Raw genomic sequence first — 20,555 nt, forward strand, 5'->3', positions numbered from 1 at the left:
TTGAGGCTTTGTCCTTGATGTATTTATGGATTTTGGATGTTTCATCCTGGACAGTGGCTCTCACACTCACTAGTCCTCTGCCTCCTTCCTTACGGCTTGTGTACAGTCGAGCCGTCAGGAAGGAGGCAGAGGATCTATCTATCTATCTGTCTATCTATCTATCTGTCTATCTAGAGTTCATCAAGTTCAGTGTTCAGAGAAACAAAGGACAAATGCAAATAGATTTTATTTGTCTCTTCACCAGCAGCCAAATTGGCGTTGTTAGCGAGTGTTTGTCTGATTTTTGGAAGGCTTTTTATGTCTACTAGAAGCTCTGAGGCTGAATACACCAAGCCCCCTTTTAGTTGGCCACGTTTGAAAGGCGTTCCAGTTTGGACTGTGTCAGATCAACTTTGTCTCCATGGGGTCCTCCTGGGTCTGTTTTCCTTGTTTTCTCCCGTCTCAGCATGCACTGTGCCGCGACTCACTTCTGGTATCCAGGCTGCAGAGTCTGTTGATTGAATGGCATGAATGAGGAGCACAGGCATCGTTTGAGAGAGTAGTGTCGCAGGATTACTGTCGGTTTGGTAGCAGGAGAGTGTTTGCTCCAGAAGGTTAGAGCTGGAACGTGAAACTTATATAAATAGTAGTACTGTAATAAAACACAACCAGTTTTTGTCAAGGCAAGTTTGTTTGCGTAGCACGTTTCAGAAACAACAAAAAACAATTATGACACAAGCAATAAACACATTAGATTTTGTATCATCAAGAAAATAAAGATGCATCAAATATATTGATCAATGTTCTGGTTATTAAGAATCACAGGCAGATCTAAGGAGGTGGGTTTTTAGCCTTGATTTAAAGGAACTCGTTGTTTTGACAGTTTATTCGTTTTCTGAAAGTTTGTTCCAGATTAGAGGAGCATAAAAACTGAATGCTGCTTCTTCATGTTGGGTCCTGTTTTTTTTTTCTATTATATCTTCAAGTGTGTTTTATGAGGAAAGTATGTGAAAGACTAACATAAAATAGAAGGAAAAGGATGGAACGGCAAGTCTTATTAGTTTTGCAGTTGTGCGGTTTCCATTTTGCCGATAATGGATTGGATGCAGCTCTGTGAAATGTTCAAAACTTTTGATATTGTTTTATGACCTAATCTTACTTTAAACTTCTTCACAACTTCCTCCTTGACCCGTCTGTTGTGTTCCTCGGTCTTCCTGACCAGACATTTGTTCACAATAAATATTCTCTTACATTACTCTCCTTAACCTTTGAGATGTCTTTTGATAACAGTTGCATTGGATTTTATTTAGGGATGTCAGAGTACAGAGGGGCTGACTACAAATGATTGCTGCTTTTCCAGATCACTTTTTTCTTTCCAGAGTGCTTAGATTGTCTGGAAAGCGCCTTTGTATTTTTGGTGACATGTAACTGCAATAGTTTTTTTAAATTTTCTTATTTGAACGCTAAGCTAAAAGTTCTTCATGAAAACCGCTACTTTTGATGTAAAGTGTCACAGGTCTGTTAGACTTTTGACTTTGCTCCACTGATGGGAGGGAACTCCGATTTATCACTGAGTCTAGTTGCTAACAGATATTGTGATCATTCGGCTTATCTCCTTGGATGATTGCACAGTCTTAAAGGGAGTGCCTTAAACCCACCCTGTTCAACCTTTAGACCTTTTAGCTTAGCGTTGCAGTTTGGAAAAGAGATAAGTGCACAACTGTCCCATTCACCCTTCTGCCTGTCTGATTACACAGCCTGGTGTCACCAGTAGCCTCTCCGATTGTGTCTCTCTGTCAGTAAAAATGTATTTTCTCAACAATTTCAGTGAATAAACAAGTTTAGAGGAATTCAGGTTTAAATAAGTGATGATTCTATGATTTCATTGGTGTTATTTTGAGCTTCTCCTATGTCCAGTCTCAAAGCTAAAGCAGCCTGGAAGCTACTTGGTCTTTATGCACTTACACCTCTTGGGCCTAGTTCACTTGCAGCCAGATATCTGGAAAACCAGTACATATTTGTGTTTTGGCCTTTCATCTACACAAAAACGCTGTTTAATATCAACCAGTTGTTTATAAAAACTCCGACCAAAGTATAGTTTTGAGAAAACTGTGTATTTTTGTTTTTCGAGTGTATGTGTTAAAGTGGAAATGTAGGATCCCACTCATTATAGTCTGCTACAAATAGTGTATATAAGTACATGCTTGCTTTGACACAATTGACATCTTTTGTTTTATTACCGCTAAATTCTAATGCGCTACGGCTGACTTGATTAATCTGATTAATTGTGATTAATCAATGATTGAAATACTCATCAACTAATTTAGTAATTGATTAGACGTTAAGTGGAGTATACAGACTCAAAACAATGCCATTTGTTGAAATGTATTTTTAAAAAATGGCTTAAGTGGTTAAATGAAAAATTTGTAGAGTGCCATTTTTTATGTGTGCATCAGAATAATCAGTAGATTTATCGATTACTAAAATAATCATTAGTTGCAGACAGTCCTATAATATGGTACTTAAAACTAGTTCAACTTGTATATCCGTACACATCAAGGAATCTCCTGGCACCATGCTTAATTTCTAACAGGAAGTCAAGGTTGTTTTGAAACAACCTGATTGGCTGACACGTTGTAGCTTTGTGCTAGACTGGCCCCTATATGTTTGACATGCTTAAAGCAACGCTCCGGGACGTATTTGTGCACGTTCATGTGAATGAAACCTTTTTTGAAAACGATCCCATGTGCAAGACATTATTTTTTATAGCGATGTGGCAGAGAGATTCGTTTTTTTTTTTTCTGAAGACTCGGCCACATGTGGACAAGTCCTTAGTCTCTTTTTTGTTTTTCTCTCATGCTCTCATTCTGGTTCACTTTTTTGACGCCAGCACTCCCTCCCTTCCTCTCGTCCTTCCTCCGTAATGAGGATGAAGATGTAATATGACAGCATAATTGTTTTATGTGCCACATTTGCTTAAGACGTGGAATTTAAAAACAGAACGGAAGAACTGCTACCTATGTAGCCGTGTGGCTAGTGGCTACATGTTTTTATTTTTACCATTTTAATCACTTTTGGACACCCACCCGTCTTTGCAGGGAGCAAAGAGGAGACACTGTGTCTGATAACACAATCCCTCATTTGTTCGAGAGAGCTACTCAGCCATCCCGAGTCAAATCTAATTTCTCAGTTATCTGTGCTCGTCGCTGCTGCCTTGAGGTATCGATCAGTCTCACCCCCCGAAGCTGTCTGCCCACAGCGCTTTGGAATCCCTATTTTTATCTCTTTTCACCACTCGGAGAAGGTGTCTAGTTCATCCATCGACACCTGTCCAACCTGGAAGGACGAATGATTGACGGGCATGATGATGGTGTGCACCATGTGCAGGGATTACAGGCTAGGGATTTACTTGCAGTGTTTTCCGAAAATATCCTGCATACCACTTAAACTTTTACACATCCAACAGCTTCAGTGTACCAAAAAACAAATCCCACACCAACTAAAATCTCACCGTTTTTGTTTACATTTCATGTAGAAGGAAGTTGCGCTCATTTCTTCTTGAGAGGTTTTCATATCGTTTCCTTCAGTGTTTGTTGGTGCAGCGCCAACCACAGATGAAGGGGGGGAGCAGGTTTTTTTTTTTTAAAGGGTGCGGTTAATTTGACACAGTGCACTGTGTCAAATTAACCGCACCAGAGAGAAAATGTAAGAAATGTTGGAACTTTGGTCCCCAAACGAACCCAGTCTACCGTACTATTGAGTTCAAAAACATCCTGTGTTAACAATTAAAATATGACTACAACATCTCATGGTGAAATTCAGCCACCTGGGATTCATACGTTTGCTGCTCTTCAAGCTTTCAGGCCTGGTTGCATATCTGTGGCTGGTACTGACCGCAGCAGAACAGCCATTGCCAGAACACACCCACATCCACAACCACGCAGAGATTCACAGCCTGAGACTTCCTGTAAGTTGGACTCTGATCACAGCCTGTTTGCTCTGTTGCTCCCTCTTCAGCCTCGGTAACACAACTAAATCCTCCTCTCCAACAAAAGTCTGGCCCCGCTTCCCCGTCGCTTTAACCTCCGCGCTCAATAAAACCCGAGCTTCTCAACCAGGCGGCGTCCAGCCTGAGGGCCCGTCCCCACGCGGATTCACTGACGCGTGTCGCTACCGGCTTTGTTCTAACCGCTACTCGGATATTTAACTTCTAAGGACGTTTTCTGCTGCTGAACACATCAGTTATCGCACTTAAGCAGAAGTGAGCGAGGTGACCACCCATCTAGTTGATGCGAAGCGCTTTATGTCGGGCTCTTTATTTACAATGTTTTGACAGCTTTGCTCAGACAATGATTTCTCTGTGGATAATCTGAGTTAAACAGCTTAGAGGACGAAGGGAAACTGGTGCACACTAAGCGATAGATGGGATGTACACGCCATCACATTTTGTTGGAGAAGGAACCGAAATGATCCTTTAATCCTGTCTCATCCTGATTAGAAATACAGAATTTTTTTATAAGAATAAAGTAATTGTAGTTATTAACAAGCACTATTGTTAAAAAAAAAAAAAAGAAAAAGTTCCCAACGTCACAATAGATTAGTAAATGTTTGTCTAGGATGAAATGTTTAACAGAAAGTCAAAGCCTCATGCAAGCATGCTACCAGTTTTATCTTGGTTTTAATCTTATTATTAGATGTTATAAAGTTCAAAGCTTCCTCGAAACATTTTCTGATTTATTACATTATAGAACCGTTGCCAAGACTTATCTTTACAACATGCTCAATCTGTCGATTAAAACGTGTCATAATTTAAAACGAAGGGTGTGGCTACACCAAGAACAAAGGGCCAGTGAGCACAATATGTGTATCAAGAAAATATCACAGCTGTAGATTTTCTATTAAAAAAAAAACATCATTGTTGTAACTTAGCATGGTTAGTGAGACTTAATCCTTTTTAATTACTGTTGTTTTGATTGATTGTTTATTTTGGATATAGAAAATGTTCTCCAGTCTTAAGTGTTATTTAGAAATTAAAGTTTATTTTATATTTAAGTTAGTGGATGGACTTGCATTAACATTCCATTATTACTATAATTAGTTGAAAATTGTCTCAAAAGGATCAAATGATCATTTATCGCAATAATTTCTGGGGCAATTTATCGTCCAGAAAAATTTGTTGTGGTGACGGGCCTAATTAGCTGTAAGAAGTTTTCCTAGAAATTATTTCTCTGAATTGATAAATCCGGTCTGGTGAGCCACTGCGCATCATTTCCGGGGGCCAGCAGCTCCACCTTCATCACCCACGCTGCCTCCTGTCGAACCGACTTCAGCTGACCGAAGCAGCTGCGCCTCGCTCCAGGATCCGCGTCAGGTTTTATCACGGCCCGCCGTGACGGTGACCTGGACGGAAAGCTGCCTGACCCCATCCGCTCCACAGCCGGTTCACCTCCTCAAGTCATATTTCCTAATGAGTTTTACTCAACCGTTAGTATGACTCTGGGTCATAAATGGGTTTTATTATAAGCGATATCAGATTTTTTTGATGTGGCGCTGGTGTGATGTTGATTTTTGTTCATATCATTTTATCTGCTCTCCGTTTCCTCGGCGCCTGAAAGGGTGTGCCGTTTTTTTTTTGTGTTTTTTTTTTGTTTTTTTGTTTTTTCTTTTCATCGTGCTGTTGTAAGTTAATCATTCCTAGCTCTTCCTTTGGTCCTGTTTCGCTTTGTTTTCTTATCCTGAGTCATGGAGCTTAACCTGAATTCAAACCTTCTGTGTTTCAGAAACTGGCAGCCGAATGTCAAAGCGCGGGCTACACCGGCACACTCGTCCCTTACAAATGTGACCTGTCCAACGAAGAGGAGATCCTGTCCATGTTCTCGGCCATCAAAACGCTTCACAAGGGGGTGGACGTGTGCATCAACAACGCCGGCCTGGCTCACAACGAACCCTTGCTGTCCGGGAAAACGGAGGGCTGGAGGAACATGATTGACGTAAGTGAGCGTAAGAGATGAGGCCGAAAACGCGGCTTCCGGAGTCGAAGATCATTTTCACGTTGCTTCAGAAGCAGGCAGGCGGAGAGGGGAGGAGCCGAAACGTTCAGCCCATGTGAGCAAAAGAGTTGTGTTTGTAGACTTTGTGCTGTTAAAGAAACGGGAGTTGAAGCCTCGTCGTGTGGACACCCACGGCTTCCCTCCACACACACACACACAGGCAGCTTCACTGGCTCTCCCACAGCGGAGGCAAACTAATGAAAGCCGGCACTATTTCTCCTGGCCAATTTGATTCATCGAGCTCTTGACCACTGAAGACCACCCCCTCCCGCTCTAATTCTTTGTCTCCACGGTCCAGCATTCGTGACGCTCTCCCATCTGTTGTCATGGCAGCCTGCACGAATGTGTACAGTGGTGTATTTTTAGCTCGTGTTTAATCTGTACGCTGACCTTGTTTGATCACCTCCCCCTATGTTACAACCACGCTGGCGATAAACTGATGTCAGTCAGTGTCACCGTGGGACAAAAGCTTAGAGGACAGGAGCTGGATGGGCGCAGCCGGTTCACAGGGTTTAACGCTCCGGCCATTACCTCAACACGAGTCACCCGAGGATGTTTCATCGCCTTGGAAAAGTGTTCGCACCTCGTCGTAGCCACAGTCGGGGGTTCCCCGGTTAATTGGGTTGTTGGGCGTTGGCCGGAACTTACCTTTTGAATTCGTTGTTGTTTTTTTTTTCTATTTACCACCTATTTTTTTTTTCCCTTTTGTTGCGTTTTTTTTTTGGTTGGGTTTGTTCTTTTGTTTTTTTTTTGTTGTTTTGCCAAGGCCGGGGCGCCGGGGCGGGTTTTTGGTTTTTTTATTTGGGGCGTTGTTGAGTTCGGCGTTTTGGCGTTTTTTTTTGTTTTTTTTTAAAGTGTCCAAACAACAGTGAAGTAAAGATATATACAATAAATATTGATTACTAGACATACTGGCTATAGTAAAATTGGATATTAATATTTTCATATTGGTGCATCCCTAATATTTAGCAACTTTCTGCACAAAAATAATTCACCGTTGGAATCGGCAGGTTATGCTTTTTAAATATCGGTGATCGGCCAGAAAACTGCAATCGGTGCACCCATAATTTTATGTAATGACCAACATAAGAACATAACCGGGAAAAAGAAAAGAAAGTATGACACGATGTTCTATTTTTTTATTATTATTTTCTTAATAAAAATCTGAAAAGTTTATCTGAAAAAATTTATATTCTTGATAAATAGTCATAATAATACATGAATATTTCCCATAAGGAACCATTTCTCAGTTGAGACCAAAATTGACCTTTTTGGCCTAGATGTAATACCGTCCATCAGCATGAACACACCATGCCCTCAGTGAAACATGGCGGCGGCGGCGGCATCATCCAGTAGGGAGGCTTTTCCTCAGCAAAACCATTGAGCTAAATTATCCTGAAAGAAAATGTTGGATGCTGGAGGTTCATCTACCAACAGGACAACAAGCCCAAACATACAACCAGAGTTCTGATCAAAGCATGTTTGTTAAATTTAGTCCTTTTAATTGCATATTGCATACGAATACAACTTCACATGCAGGTTTAGAATAAGTAGCTGAAGAAGGTGTTCGCTTTGTCTGCAGGTGAACATCTTAGCCTTGTCCATCTGCACCCGCGAGGCCTACAAATCAATGAAAGAGAGGAACGTGGATGACGGCCACATCATCAATATTAACAGGTAAGCTGTTCAATCAATCTGGGGACAAAAGGGCCGTTTGTTCACGGTGGATTTTTAACTATGGATTAACAAAGGTAACGTCTGGCACATACAGAAATCAATGGGAGGAACAGATATCTATTTAAAATTTTCCCTGCTTACAGTGGTTTGCAAAACTATTTGACCCCTTACAGATTTGTTTTGTTTTTACTTTAATTGTTAACCAGCTTTTGAGTCCAGATAAAGTTAACCTGAGCAAATCTAAAATGCAGTCTCCAGATAGTTTAATTTATTAAAGGGATATGAGCTCATAATTTTATTCCCTCATCAAAAACATATAGTAGTGTTGCTTTGATTCTTTCGTGCATGTTTGAGAAATCTAGTCTCCCATGGCAACCATTCAGCTGTGCAAAACACCTGAGTGGTCCAAGCACCAGCTCCTCCTTGGAGTTGCAGTTTCCAGACTTCAGAGCTTTCCGCATTACAGAGCAGCCCTTGCCACTCAGCTCCTCTAGACTAGCCAGCAGGAATTAGCAAACACTTGGTGGAACTGCACATCTGCTGAGCTCACTATACGAGCTGCTTCTCAGTAAAACATTGTTAAAGAGTTCATAGAGGAGCGATGTTGTGAAGGCGGAGTTTCAGAAAGAAACTCGGAACATTTTTAGAGACAAAGTCTTAATCAATGTGTGGGGGTGGAATAAGGTTTGCGCAACACTGTTTGTACCATTATTTATAATGCTTAAGCCTCTTTTAGTGTCTTTATTGAATTAAAGCTGCTATATGGAGCAGTGAGCATCTTTTAAAACATTAGCCATTCATGCAGCTAATTTGTTTCTGAACTTAGGCGAAACTGTGAGATGTCATTATTCACCTGTTTGTTCTGATTTTCTCTCTCTCGGCCTGTTAAAGCATGGGCGGGCACCGACTTGTGCCGAGTGCCGATGAGCATTTCTACTGTGCCACTAAATACGCCGTGACTGCGCTGACCGAGGGGCTACGGCAAGAGCTCCGGGCAGAAAAGACACACATAAGAGCCACGGTGAGTGAGAGGCCATCACAACGCCACTGACCTTCATTTGCCGTTAGTAGCAAATGAAGGTCATAACTCTCACTGTATGCAGCCTGGGTGGAACAGAAAGAGGAGTGAACCTTGAGCAGTAATGTATTATCTGTCCCTGCAGTGTATATCTCCTGGAATAGTGGAGACCGAGTTTGCCTTCCGACATCACAACAGCGATCCAGAGAAAGCAGCAGCCGTCTATGAGAGTATAAAGGTAAGGGTTCGTGTATGTTTCTCACAACAGTTCAAATTGGTAATGTCATCTACTGTTGCATCAGGGATGCTTCTCCGTTTTTCTTTTTTAGTGCTTGAAAGCAGAGGATGTAGCCAGTGCAGTCACGTTTGTCCTCGGTGCCCCTCCTCATGTTCAGGTACGTTTCTCTGTCATTTGTTCATATTTTGATCTGGAAAGTGGTAAAGTTAATTCCTCCCATATATTTTTTTTTCCGTTTTTTGTCTTGTCAGGTTGGAGATGTGCAGATGAGACCAGTGGAGCAGGTATTATAGCAGTGACACTGGAAGGCAGCCACCATGACTCCTTAGCGGCCTCTGCTGGCCATGTGGGAAGGCAGCCAGGAAAGAAGAAAGGGAGGGAGGTGTGTGGGGTCTATAGGAGCTTAACCAAGAAGAGCTGGAGCCTTAAAGAGGCTATGCGAGGAATAACGTGCATGGACTCTGTAAACCACTACAAAAAAATAAAAATACTACTGAACAGCAACGTTGTCAGCTGCTGGTCTCAGTCCTGAGCTGAGCCGACTTTAAAGTGAAGTAGGAACAAATTGGGACAGAGTTGCTGCTGCGCTGTGTGGTCATCTGCACGGCCACCACCTCAGAGGGAATATGTCATTGATTGCACATTTTGTTTTGTTTTGTTTTGTTCGTTTTCTTTTTGTAGGTCACATGACATATCTTTTGGAAATCTAATTGAATTAATTGCTGTTTATAGGAAAACTTTTTTTAATAAATACTCTTGACGTCTAATTGCAGATATAGCGGTGGTCTTACTCAAACTAATCCTAGACAATGCTATGTCATACCTACTGTGAGTAGCCAGAAACAGTTTGTACATCCCACTCCATTATTAACTCATCTCACAAACACAGTTGCCCTGGTTTTGGATCTGGTGACTCTTTGCAGATGTTCTGGGTGCATTTAGGGAAACATGTCTTTGTTGTTTTACGCGCTGGTTTTACGTACTGTCCACCTATTTGCCTGTGTAGAATCTGTTCTGCACTATGGAGCTCAGAAAAGGAAACTAGCTGTGCAAAATGTTATCTTTCTCTTGGAATTTTCTCATGTACTTAATAAACAAAATAAATACTGTTCCCCTCATGGTATTTGTGCGTGTAATGTGTGCTTTTTTTTTTTTTTTAGAAAATCTTAGCATTGAAACAATATGCAAAGTGGACTTTGGTCAAAGATCTTTTTATTATATCTTACATGACAGGGTTGCATGACCAATTAGTGTTATCTGCAGTTCCCTGTCGTGATTGACCTAATAAATGAGTCAGCAGCAATAAGACAATGGCAGTACCACAGTGGATTGTAAATCAGGGTGTCCGCACATCTTTAAGTCTTACATACATGTATCAAACATTAAATTAAATTAGAATGTATTCTGTTTATTAAAACATGTAAGATAGCCTTAAATATGTTAATTTGACTTTTTAATCTCAGGACTTTTCCGTCTGCCAAAAGTTGGGAGTCTGTGACTCGAAGCTAACTGTAACAAGCAGCTAAAATATCTTTGCTAGCTAGCTAATTAGCTTTTTTGCGTATGTTATGGGTAAACAACGTCACTTGTCACTGAATCTCTTCTGTTAACGAACAAGTTGCATTCTGTGAGGGGAGAAAACAACTTTTAAGCTGTAGAGAGCCATAGGCAGTGTAAGAAGCACAAACATGCCCCAGAAATGTCCCCGTTTTTGCTGTGTTTGATTGTAATGTCTCACGGATTGCCCCACCAACGTCTGTATTTATATTTTTAGGTCTTAAAATTCATTCAAGTTGGCATTAAAAAGTCGTAAATTTGACTTGCTGAAACCTGCAGACACCCTGGCAAATGTTAAACCGTTATATTATCCTATTTTCTAATACAGAAATGATGCTTTAAAAATTATCCAATACAATGTGTTGCATAGATTTGACCAGAAGATGGCGCACTCGTTCAAAGTAGTCAATAAATAAAGCCTGTAAAGTTGTGGTAGTAAAATACAAGAGAAGCCCACAAATTAAATAACTCAAATTAGAATACCTGGTTATTTTCATCCATCTGCAAGGCAGATATGCAAAAAAAACCAAACAAAAAACACCACAATATAATTTTAATAAAATCGCTCTGTTCAATTTCCTGACTAGACCAATTCAAGGACTAACATTCATTACTGATAAGCTGGAGTTTTTCTGTTTGCCTCGGATGATCGGAGCAGAGTGTTTTGAGCAAAACACTAAATGTGTCAGAAATATGTCTCAATGGACTTTTTGTCAGGTAGGCTGGTGCTGGAGCTGATGATGGATATGTCTGGTTCTCCTGCTCCTCCTCCCCTCTCCTTATATACACCTTTAGTGGCATTCAGGGCATACGGTGTGATCGATAGCTTCAGTTTCTGTAACAGATATGCAGCAAAAATTCGACCTTTCTTTTTATGACACATAGATTGCACACTAGTAAATAAATAACTGTTTTTAAACAAAAATTGCACCGATATTGGTACCCCTATAAATTCCTTATGCAACTGAAGCTTCTTTCATTCTTACACACTTTTTTGTGTAAGATTGTGTCAGTATAATCAAAGCTCAATTTATTTTAGCATTTGTTTTTTGTCAAAAAATCAGGCTGTCACTACAATGAGGCGCTACATTTCAGTTAGGATATAACTCACCTTCGTGAGCGAACCAGGAAGCACCCACAAAGTGTGAATTGCACCCAGAGGAATCCAGATAATGGAGGCCAGAGCAATGACCCAGCCAATGCCCTGAGCCCAGGGAGGGAAGACGTAGTCCCCATAGCGAGCCGGTCTGAACTGGATGATGGAGAAAATCAGAATGACCTGGCACAAAGAGACAGGGGTAAAGAAAAGAATTGTGAAACTCGGTGTAAGGAGATAATGTCGATATTTTCTCTCTTTTTTTATGCGGTAGACCTACAGTGATGAGCACAGGATCAACTACGAGCCAACAAAGCCTGAAGAAGATGTTTGGCTTTTGTCCAGTCATCTCTTCCATGTTGCTTGAAAGTCTCTTTACACCTGAGCAAAGAAAATATAGAACGTCTCTATGGTTGGATATGAATGCATATAAGCGGCGAGAACCAACTTTCGCTCACCGTAACTCCAACAGATGGCTATAATCTCAAAAAATGCAAGGAACATGATGGAGACGATGGCAGTGTAGTGGTCCATCAGCTGGAAGACATAGATTCCTACCTGAAAGCACAAAAACCGGGTAAGGATGTCCTCTTTGGTCATTTTTTGGTTAAGAACTGCCTGATAGGTTATAAGGTTCACCTGCATCACACACGGGATCCCAAACAGAAAGGCCACACCGCAGACTGCAAGGATAAACAGTTCCTTCCTTTTGAAGATTCGGATCAGCTGTTGGTAGAATTCGTCCATCAAACTGGTCACCATCACCTCAACCATCGCAAACTGCCACAAAGCAAAGGATACATTGGAACAAACAGCATCACGAACCCCGCAGGACAGGTCAGGAGAAAGTAGAAAGTAGTTTGATATCAACCTTCTAGACCTCTCAGGTCATCCCCGGAACCAGAACCAAACATGGAGAAGAAGCAGCATTCAGCTTCTATGCACCACAAATCTGGAGCAAACTTCCAGAAAACTGAAAAGATGCTGAAACACCGACTTCCTTTAAATCAAGACACCTGTTTAGAGTTACCTTTGATTAGTGCTAACTGGAACCCTGATCAACATATTTGATGTGTACTGATGATGGCATTTGAAAAGTTATGTTTATAGCTTGTTTCGTAATTGGTGCCTGTATTATGTTTTTATGGTGTGAGCACTTTGAACTTCGAATTGTTGGTGAAATGTGATATACAAATAAACTCAACCTAGTCTGAGCAGCAGTCAAGAGGCTGTTGATAACTTTGAAAGGGCTGCAGAGATTCACAGATCAGGAGGGGAGAGTCTGTTAACTTTTAATCATGCACTCTGCAAATTTGGGCTGTTTGGAAGAAATGGAAAGCCATTTCAAAAATTTCAGGAGTCAATCTATTTCTTCGTCTTTCTTAGAATCGCAGCGTGGCTATCAGAGATAAGGACACAACGCCCAAAGCTACTGCTCAAATCAATATGTGATTTAATCACTTTTCAAATTAAATCTATATCTACAAGTAATTGCTGATAAGAACAATCAGTAACAACCAACAAAAATAAGTAATTTACTTCTGCTGGTCAGCTATTTGGCAAGAATAATAAATGCTACCAATCAAGCAGTCCAATAATATTCGTGGCCTTGAGTCTCCCTGTAGTCAGTGATAAAATAATCCCAACTGGAAAGTCAAAACTTCAGTCTCTCTTGTTCAGCATGGTCCACCATCAACTACTGCTGCTCTCTCGAGACTAGAAAAGTGTTGGCACAGCGTTCCTACTATAGGCCTCAAGGCTCATTCCCATGTATGCTTCCTAGCTAGTGAGGCTATCAGCAAAAAGAAGCATGTGTTGGTAAAATCCCTTCCAGATCCAAAAGGGAAACCATCTATTTTTCTACAGGACAGCAGGAAAAGGGCAGACAGAACTGACAACAAAAAGAACAGGTTGTTCTCTTGCGGGGAACTCGGTGATAAGTCGGCCCCACTGACTGTACGTTCGTGGCAAAGCCGAGGGCAGCAAACCGGTCAACATGTACAGTGCCAGATACATAATCAAGGGAAAGCACTTGCACATGAAATAATATAGCATTCAAGCATGAAAGCAGACATAACAGAGAGATGTTATGGCATCTGGATTTAAAAATAGTTTTTTCTGTTCAGGTTATGTCATGAAAGCTTTGTCTTCGGGGGGATGGAGGGGCTATGAAAAATCGACTTAAAATCGCCTAAGCGGTTCTTTATAGAAAGCACCACCTGTTTACTCAAATCTCCGCCTCGGAGCCGAGCTTCCGCCGACAGAGCCCACCTCCCCAACTGCCACTTGTCCTCCAGGCTAGCGGTCCTGCAGACTAGCGGCGGCAGCCGTTAGCAGACACCTGGTGAAACTGAGTGCCTGCTGATCTCATTATATGGACCACTTCTCAGTCCAAAAATGGATGTACTTGGCATAATGAGAAGCATTGTTATGATGATGTGCTGAAGGCCGAGTGTGGGAGAGATTAGGAGCTTCTTAAAGAGTCAGAAGCCCAATTTTAAGATGTCAGATTGCAAAGTCAAATTTCTTTTAAGTCATGTTTAATATATAATAACTGGAGGTAACATAGTTGCTTGGTTGTGCTATAAGATACAGCTATGTGCCTGAAAAATGCATAATATGATCCTTTTATAAGTTCAAACCTTTGATGTATCAACTAGAAAAAAAATATTACTCTGTTGTTTCTTGGTCTTAGTCTGTAGAAAAATCAACATTTTCCTATGAAAAAAATCAAACACTGCAGGTGATACTCTGGCCCAGAAGAGGAAGAACATCACATCTTTGCTGCCACGCTGTGCTTCAAGGACATGGAAGGACTCAGATCAACATTCATGTGTTCGAGTGGTCCAGTCAAAGCCCAGAACTAAATTAAATTGGCCATATGTGGCAAGAGCTCAAAGTTTATGTTTACAAAAACGTTCCATGCACTTTGACTGACCTTAATCATACATGTCAGTCTGAACGTGCACATTGCTATTAGTGGCATATCGCAAAAGATATGCAGCCAGTGAAAGATGAATACCACCTCACTTTACCAGTTATTAATGGACAAAACATGTGAAAATTGAAAAGGTTGCAGGGGTATGAACACTGCAAAGTTCCAGTTTGTCTACCTCACTGTCCAGCCCCAGGCACAGCAGCATGAAGAAAAATAGGACAGCCCAGAGCTGGGACACCGGCATATTGGCGAAGGCTTGTGGGTAAACAACGTAAACCAGTCCTGGACCTGCCAAGATCCAAGAAGATCAACGATGACAGTTGAATAAAAATGCAATGGTTTCACTAATAGAGGTTTTTAAAGACAACACCGATATTGTCTCACCATCCACCGCCAGCTGGCTGACGGGAATGCCCTGCAGATAAGACATGTAGCCAAAGGCAGAGAAGATGACGAAGCCTGCCAGGATGCTGGTTAGGGAGTTGGTGATGGATATGAACAGTGTGTCCCTGTGGAAGCAGGAAAACATCCCTCAGCTTGCTTTCTAACCATTTTCACAATTAATTAGGGTCTCCTCACTTCAGAACGTTGTTGTTGAAGGAGTTGTAGCTGGACATGGCCAGCAGGGAGCCAAAGCCAATCCCAATGGAGTTGAAGATTTGAGCCGCAGCGTTCACCCACACCTGCAAAACACACCATCGTCTGTTACACCACCTCTCCACCAGCTGGCGCTCCAGCCGGGTCCTAGTACTTTGCCGCTCTGACCTCCACGGACCGGAGCTTGTCCCACTCGGGCACGATGAAGAAAGATATCCCGTCCGAAGCCCCAGGGAGCTGCACGTTATTGATCAGCAGGGCGATGAGGATGACGTATGGGAACAGAGCAGTGAAGTACACCACCTGCACACACCGGAGAAAAGATTATAAAACGCCAACAGAGAGCAGGTTCATTTCTTCATCTCTCACCCAAGATGGCGGCTGCGAAAAAAAAAAAATCTAATTATTATTTTCTTTCTCATCTAAGTTAAATATTTTAACGTCTGCTTGTGTTATTTTCCTCGTAAAATACAACTAATTTTGCAACCATTAGTTGTTTTCTATGATTATATATTGAGTAAATAAAAAATAAATCCTATTTTGCGACAGGAAATGAACTTGCACGCCTATTTTCACTTCCGGTTAACAATTGAAAAGAGCGCGAAATGCGAAAATGGACTCAAATTTTCCAAGTTCAACCGGAAACTGTGGATGAAACAGGGAAGGTCACATCACCAATTTGGCAGTGTTTCAGATATTTAAAACGAAAAACCCAAATCAATAATTATTGGTATCGACTGATATGAAACACTTATAAATATTGCATATATATTTAATAACATTAAATGATGCAAACTAAATGATACTACACATGGAGAAACTATTTCTACATCATTTCTTTTAGAGTTGGGACACTTATAATCAGCTAATCTCTTCCTGCTGATGGCAGCTGCTACTCTTGGGGAAATATAAGATATTAAACTTGTTTACTGTAACTTCAGTGTTTGTCGGTTGATGTCACTTTTAAGTAGTTAAAATAATCGTTTAAATATCCCTCTGCATTTCAAAATTCAAATAATTGTTTTACTTTGCTATTCCTGTAAAGTTAAAATTAATATCTACAACAACACCGGTACGATATAAGCTAATTACAAATGACTCTAATGCTATGTTCTGTTGCACACTTAGAGTAGCCTTGGAACGATGAAACATCTGGTGTTGACCAGTTGGTATGGGGGTGCCCCACACAAAAGGCAGCTTAGGGCCCCAAACAGGTTTGAACCAACCCTGAGCTGCAGTCACCTCTAGGTTAACCTACCTTGCCTGTTGACTTCACTCCTTTAAAGATGCACAGATATATGAGAATCCAAGCCAGGATGAGGATGAGGAAAAGCTCCCACCGCAGGATTCCTGTTTCCTCCACTCCGCTAGTCTGGCCCAGCATTTTATGCCTTCACAAGTAAGAAAATAGAAGTGGTTGTTAACAATTTGCAATGAATAACTTTCATTCCTGTTTATACTTTAATGTACCATCAAAACCAAGAAAAGTCAGTCAGATGCTCCTTCAGAGCCACTGTAACATAATTTATTTCTATTTGCCGTTTTCAGTTCTCCAGGCTTTCTGAAGGTTGCTCAAAGTTTTTCTTCAGACTTTATGGCTGCTTTTTCTGTCGCCTACTGTTCAGCTCTTGTCACTGATCGTGACAGTGGTGTGGACTTCAAAGGAGCAACAGGGGGAAACAAGAAGACGGAAAAAAGAGTCAACCACAAAAACGATGAAACACACTTTTAAAAAAAGTTGCATCTTAAGAAACAAGGTCATCCTTCAGCGCTTCATCCGCTCTATGCCAGGTTTTCAGCTAATATCTCTTTGGGAAACATCCTGCTGGCACTGAATCCAGGTCTCTGTATGTCAAAATAAAATTTCACAATTTAGTGGCTTTCTTTTTCTTTTTCTTTTTTCTTTTGCAGTTTCAACTCAGGAAATGAGGCATTACTCAAGACCTCTTTACGTAAAACAGAAGCTGACTCCTTCGATGCAAAAACACAAAGAAATGAGGTGTGACTCATGATGTTTGCAGAGCACCAAGTACCTTACATTCAGAATCTGCATTCATAATCTGCTGTCTTCAGATATTCATAATAAGCAAGTCTTCTCTGCATGGTAGCCTTTACAGGAAAGCAAGCTGTTTACATTTTTGCACAGCGAGATCCTGGGGTTAGTAAGTCAATGAGTACACAAAAACAGCACCGGATCTACATATTTTGTCTTATTTCCAAGTGAAAGACAAAGATCAGCGGCGGAGAACAGCGTTTGTTTCAATAGGAGAGTTGAAACGTTTTAGAGTCGGTGCCAAAGGTTAATTCTGACTCAGCATTTCACACACTTCCTCTGCCATATTTTATCTCCCAGCTCCATATCACTGACCTTCACTTTAACTGATATTGCTCACATGACTCAGATAACTCATTTTTAATCAGCCTTTTATCTCATTTCAAATTTTCTCCTGATGATTACTGTTATGCTTTCATACTTTCGCGATACATTTGCAGAAGTATTAACTTGTGTGTGCCTCCTGAAAGCGGCAAGTTATTTAGTAATGCGGCTGCACACTAATCATTAGCGAGGTTTGGTTGGATCATTGTGGGGATGCAGCGAGTGATGCCTTCTTGGACGCACTTGAAGAACTCCTGGCTGGCTGTGGACGAGTAGCTGCTGTTGGTGGCGTGGTCCGTGCAGTTGGGCGTGTTCCAGGTGTTGTTGCAGCTCTGCCAGGGAAGAGGCGCCTGGAAGGAGTTGAAGAGGTAATACAGGGCCCAGGTGATGACGATGTTGTAGTAGGTGCACATGATGAAGGAGATGGCCACAGATGCTATGCCCACCCCTGAGGTTAGACAAAAGAAAAGGTCAGATGTAGTCTTTTTTTTTTTTTCTTCAGTGTAGGATAGAGGAGTCCAAACCTTTGGTGACATGAGCCAAAGTCGTAAAACAAATTTATGTTTTTGTTTTTCATATTTATTAAAACTATCATCATGTCCTCCTGTTCCTCCCTGAGCTGCTATCGCTGTCTGAAAAAATGCACAGCTCCCGGTCAAGAACAACCAATTAGAGACAGGGGGAGGGTCTTAATGCTGTCAATCATCCTCCTGTACACTGCTCAATGTGCTAATGGTGGAAAACCAACTCACCATTACACCGTCATTGGCGGATATCCTAAGTAGTCTTAGAAATTGTAAACCAGGTTTACCTCATTAAAAAAAACCATAGCACGTTTTCTATCAAATTAAATTTGATTAAACTCTTGCTTTTGCCAAGTTCAACAAACAAATTAAAGGCACATTTGGATGCTGCATAGTCAGAGTTTGAATAAAAGTCACTGGATACATTTGGTCCTTGAAAGAGAATCCAAAAAGCGCTGTTATTTAAAGACAAATAATTAGTGTTGCTTACAGTGTTTTCTGTCTTAAGAAGATCTGTGATAACTTTGCCCTAATTAAAAATAGAAAGTCCAAATTTATATCAAGCACCTGTGTTAAGGTGGCGGGGTCAAATTTTCATAACTCATCAGGGACCAAACAAAATCAGTAGAGTTTTTTTGTTGTTGTTTGTTTAGAGACTGGGGTTAGGGTGGATCGAGTGCAAAGTACCTTTTAAGAGTGGGCAAACAGTGGCCAGAGCATGAACCGGGCCTCTCCGGGTGTACTGGCCCACAGTCAGCTCCATGTAGAGCAGAGGGATCCCCAACACCACCAGCATGAGCAGGTAGGGAACCAGAAAGGCACCTGGCGGACAGGGATGGTGAGTCAGCTCTTCAATCTTTAACTTTTGTGAAAGTTAATAATCAGGTGAGGTTTAGCTCTCTAAAATATATCTTTATGACTACAAAACAATCAAGCCCCACTGCAGGTGGTATTGAAGGACTTCAAATGAAGTTTACAAATCACATTCCAGCACGCACTGAGCTCGTTTCACGAGAAAACCAAAGTGTGTTTGGTTAAACTTTGCCCCCCTGATGTCAAGACTTCTAAACATATATGGAGAATGCTGTTCTGTTTGCAGCCTGCTTCCTCACCTCCTCCGCTCCTGTAGCAGAGATAAGGGAACCTCCAAACGTTCCCCAGGCCCACGGCGCAGCCGATCCCTGCCAGGGTGAACTCTATCTGCCTGCTCCATGTCGGTCTGCTGGGCTGCTGATCCGTGGCTTCCTTCTTGCTCATCGCGGCTGCTGGTCTGGACCCTAACTCCATGGAGAGCTCGACGGTGATTTAAGCAGCTCTGGGGTGATATAACCTGTCTTTTTTATTATCCTTAATGATTAGCCTACCACAAACACTCCAGCATGTGGCAGCTCCAAGGCTCGCATCGAGGAAGAAGTTGGTCAAAGTTAAGAGGTGGCATGAAGAAGTTTTGTGGACCGTTGTCACAAATTGCAAATGATAGCAAAACAAAAAAAAAAAAAAGTGGCCTTTTTTGAACATTTTTTTTTATTCTGATAAAGTTTTTTGCCTGCTTTTCCAGAGATTCGACCAGCATGTGAGCCACTCTGAGGATAGTTAAACCCTTTCATGTGCAGAGGGAATGCTGTTCAAAATCTGGTGCTGGACAGTAGCTCTCAAAAGTGTGAAAACCCCAGTTTAAAAGATAATCCATGGAAAATCATTTTAGATTTTTTTTTTTGTTTTGACAATTATGTGCAATTCAACCTAAAAACAAACTAATTTGTCTAAACAAATTTGAATTCAAATTTAAAATGTCTTTAAACATTCAAAAGGTCTCAAAATCTCTTAAATTATGAGGCCATCTCTTGTCCACGTCTCTCTTCTGCATCAATGTAGTTTTAAAATGTAACCAGATCAAAACGTTTCCAAAGCGTTTTCTTTTGGCGAAGCCATTGTTTTGTTTTGTTTGCACGTTTATGATTTCATAACATGTAGCTTCAATTGCTGAAAAGAATCTCTCAGATCATAATGCTGCCACAATCCTAGCAATGGTATTCTTTTTTTTTCTTTGCCCTCTAAAATGTCGTGTTATTCTTAAAGTAAAACCGACACAGCGGCTGATCACACTAAGAAAAATAAAATCTTGTGTGTAATTTTTCTGTATAATGTTACATGTGGTGAATTGAGTTACTGAAATAAAATACTTTTTAATTATACAGCATTACTGTTGTCCATGGAAAGTGGAAATGCTTGTTTTCATGCTTAAATGTTTTTTTTCTTTTTTCTTTTTTTTTAGAAACACGTTGGAAATAAAGCAGTGACATTTTACCGAGAGAAGTAATTATGATTTCTACATGAAATAATTGACAAAAGCTCCTCATAACATTGGCCTAACATCAATTTGATGCTAAATGCCTTTCCTGGTGAAATTAAGCTGAACTCACATAACTCGTCAACATGCCGTCCTGCGAATAGTTATGCGCTTATTAGGCAAAACCATAATCTTTCGATTCATGTGATTCGTG

At 41.0% G+C, this 20,555-nt stretch overlaps 2 protein-coding genes across 3 annotated transcripts in view; one reads left to right on the plus strand and one right to left on the minus strand.

The window, feature by feature from the left end:
* The window catches only part of dhrs11a (dehydrogenase/reductase 11a), a 22,711-nt gene extending 12,628 nt beyond the window's left edge, over positions 1-10,083 (plus strand). Inside the window, exons 2-7 of one of the 2 annotated variants that reach the window (XM_007545793.2) lie at positions 5,760-5,969; positions 7,612-7,706; positions 8,598-8,727; positions 8,870-8,962; positions 9,054-9,119; positions 9,214-10,083. In XM_007545793.2, coding sequence (XP_007545855.1) covers positions 5,760-5,969; positions 7,612-7,706; positions 8,598-8,727; positions 8,870-8,962; positions 9,054-9,119; positions 9,214-9,255 — 636 coding nt within the window. In that variant the 3' untranslated portion in view covers positions 9,256-10,083. Of the gene's footprint in view, positions 1-5,759; positions 5,970-7,611; positions 7,707-8,597; positions 8,728-8,869; positions 8,963-9,026; positions 9,120-9,213 lie in introns of those variants that run through there. The other variant, XM_016668243.1, reaches the window with a different exon arrangement.
* A 69-nt stretch (positions 10,084-10,152) lies between these two features.
* On the minus strand, positions 10,153-19,359 carry LOC103133851 (sodium- and chloride-dependent GABA transporter ine). The gene is made up of 13 exons (XM_007545794.2): positions 19,164-19,359; positions 18,739-18,873; positions 17,771-17,975; positions 16,409-16,541; positions 15,319-15,453; positions 15,133-15,236; positions 14,938-15,062; positions 14,729-14,841; positions 12,255-12,395; positions 12,074-12,173; positions 11,896-11,996; positions 11,631-11,798; positions 10,153-11,354 (listed from the first exon to the last, which is right to left on the minus strand). The coding sequence occupies exons 1-13, from the start codon at positions 19,336-19,338 to the stop codon at positions 11,205-11,207; spliced, it is 1,785 nt and encodes a 594-aa protein (XP_007545856.1). The 5' UTR covers positions 19,339-19,359; the 3' UTR covers positions 10,153-11,204.
* Positions 19,360-20,555: the final 1,196 nt, after the last annotated feature.

This window comes from Poecilia formosa, unplaced genomic scaffold (assembly GCF_000485575.1).
Source record: "Poecilia formosa unplaced genomic scaffold, Poecilia_formosa-5.1.2 Scaffold14, whole genome shotgun sequence".
In the NCBI taxonomy this organism is placed as follows: domain Eukaryota; kingdom Metazoa; phylum Chordata; class Actinopteri; order Cyprinodontiformes; family Poeciliidae; genus Poecilia; species Poecilia formosa.

Bases quoted from the DNA above. Each gene is read 5' to 3' on its own strand.
- LOC103133851 (XM_007545794.2), bottom strand. From the start codon at position 19,338: ATGGAGTTAGGGTCCAGACCAGCAGCCGCGATGAGCAAGAAGGAAGCC. The intron at 15,063-15,132 runs GTGAGGAGACCC...CTGCTTCCACAG, and splicing joins TTCAACAACAACGTTCTGAA to GGACACACTGTTCATATCCA. The intron at 11,997-12,073 runs GTGAGCGAAAGT...TTCTTTGCTCAG, and splicing joins AGCCATCTGTTGGAGTTACG to GTGTAAAGAGACTTTCAAGC.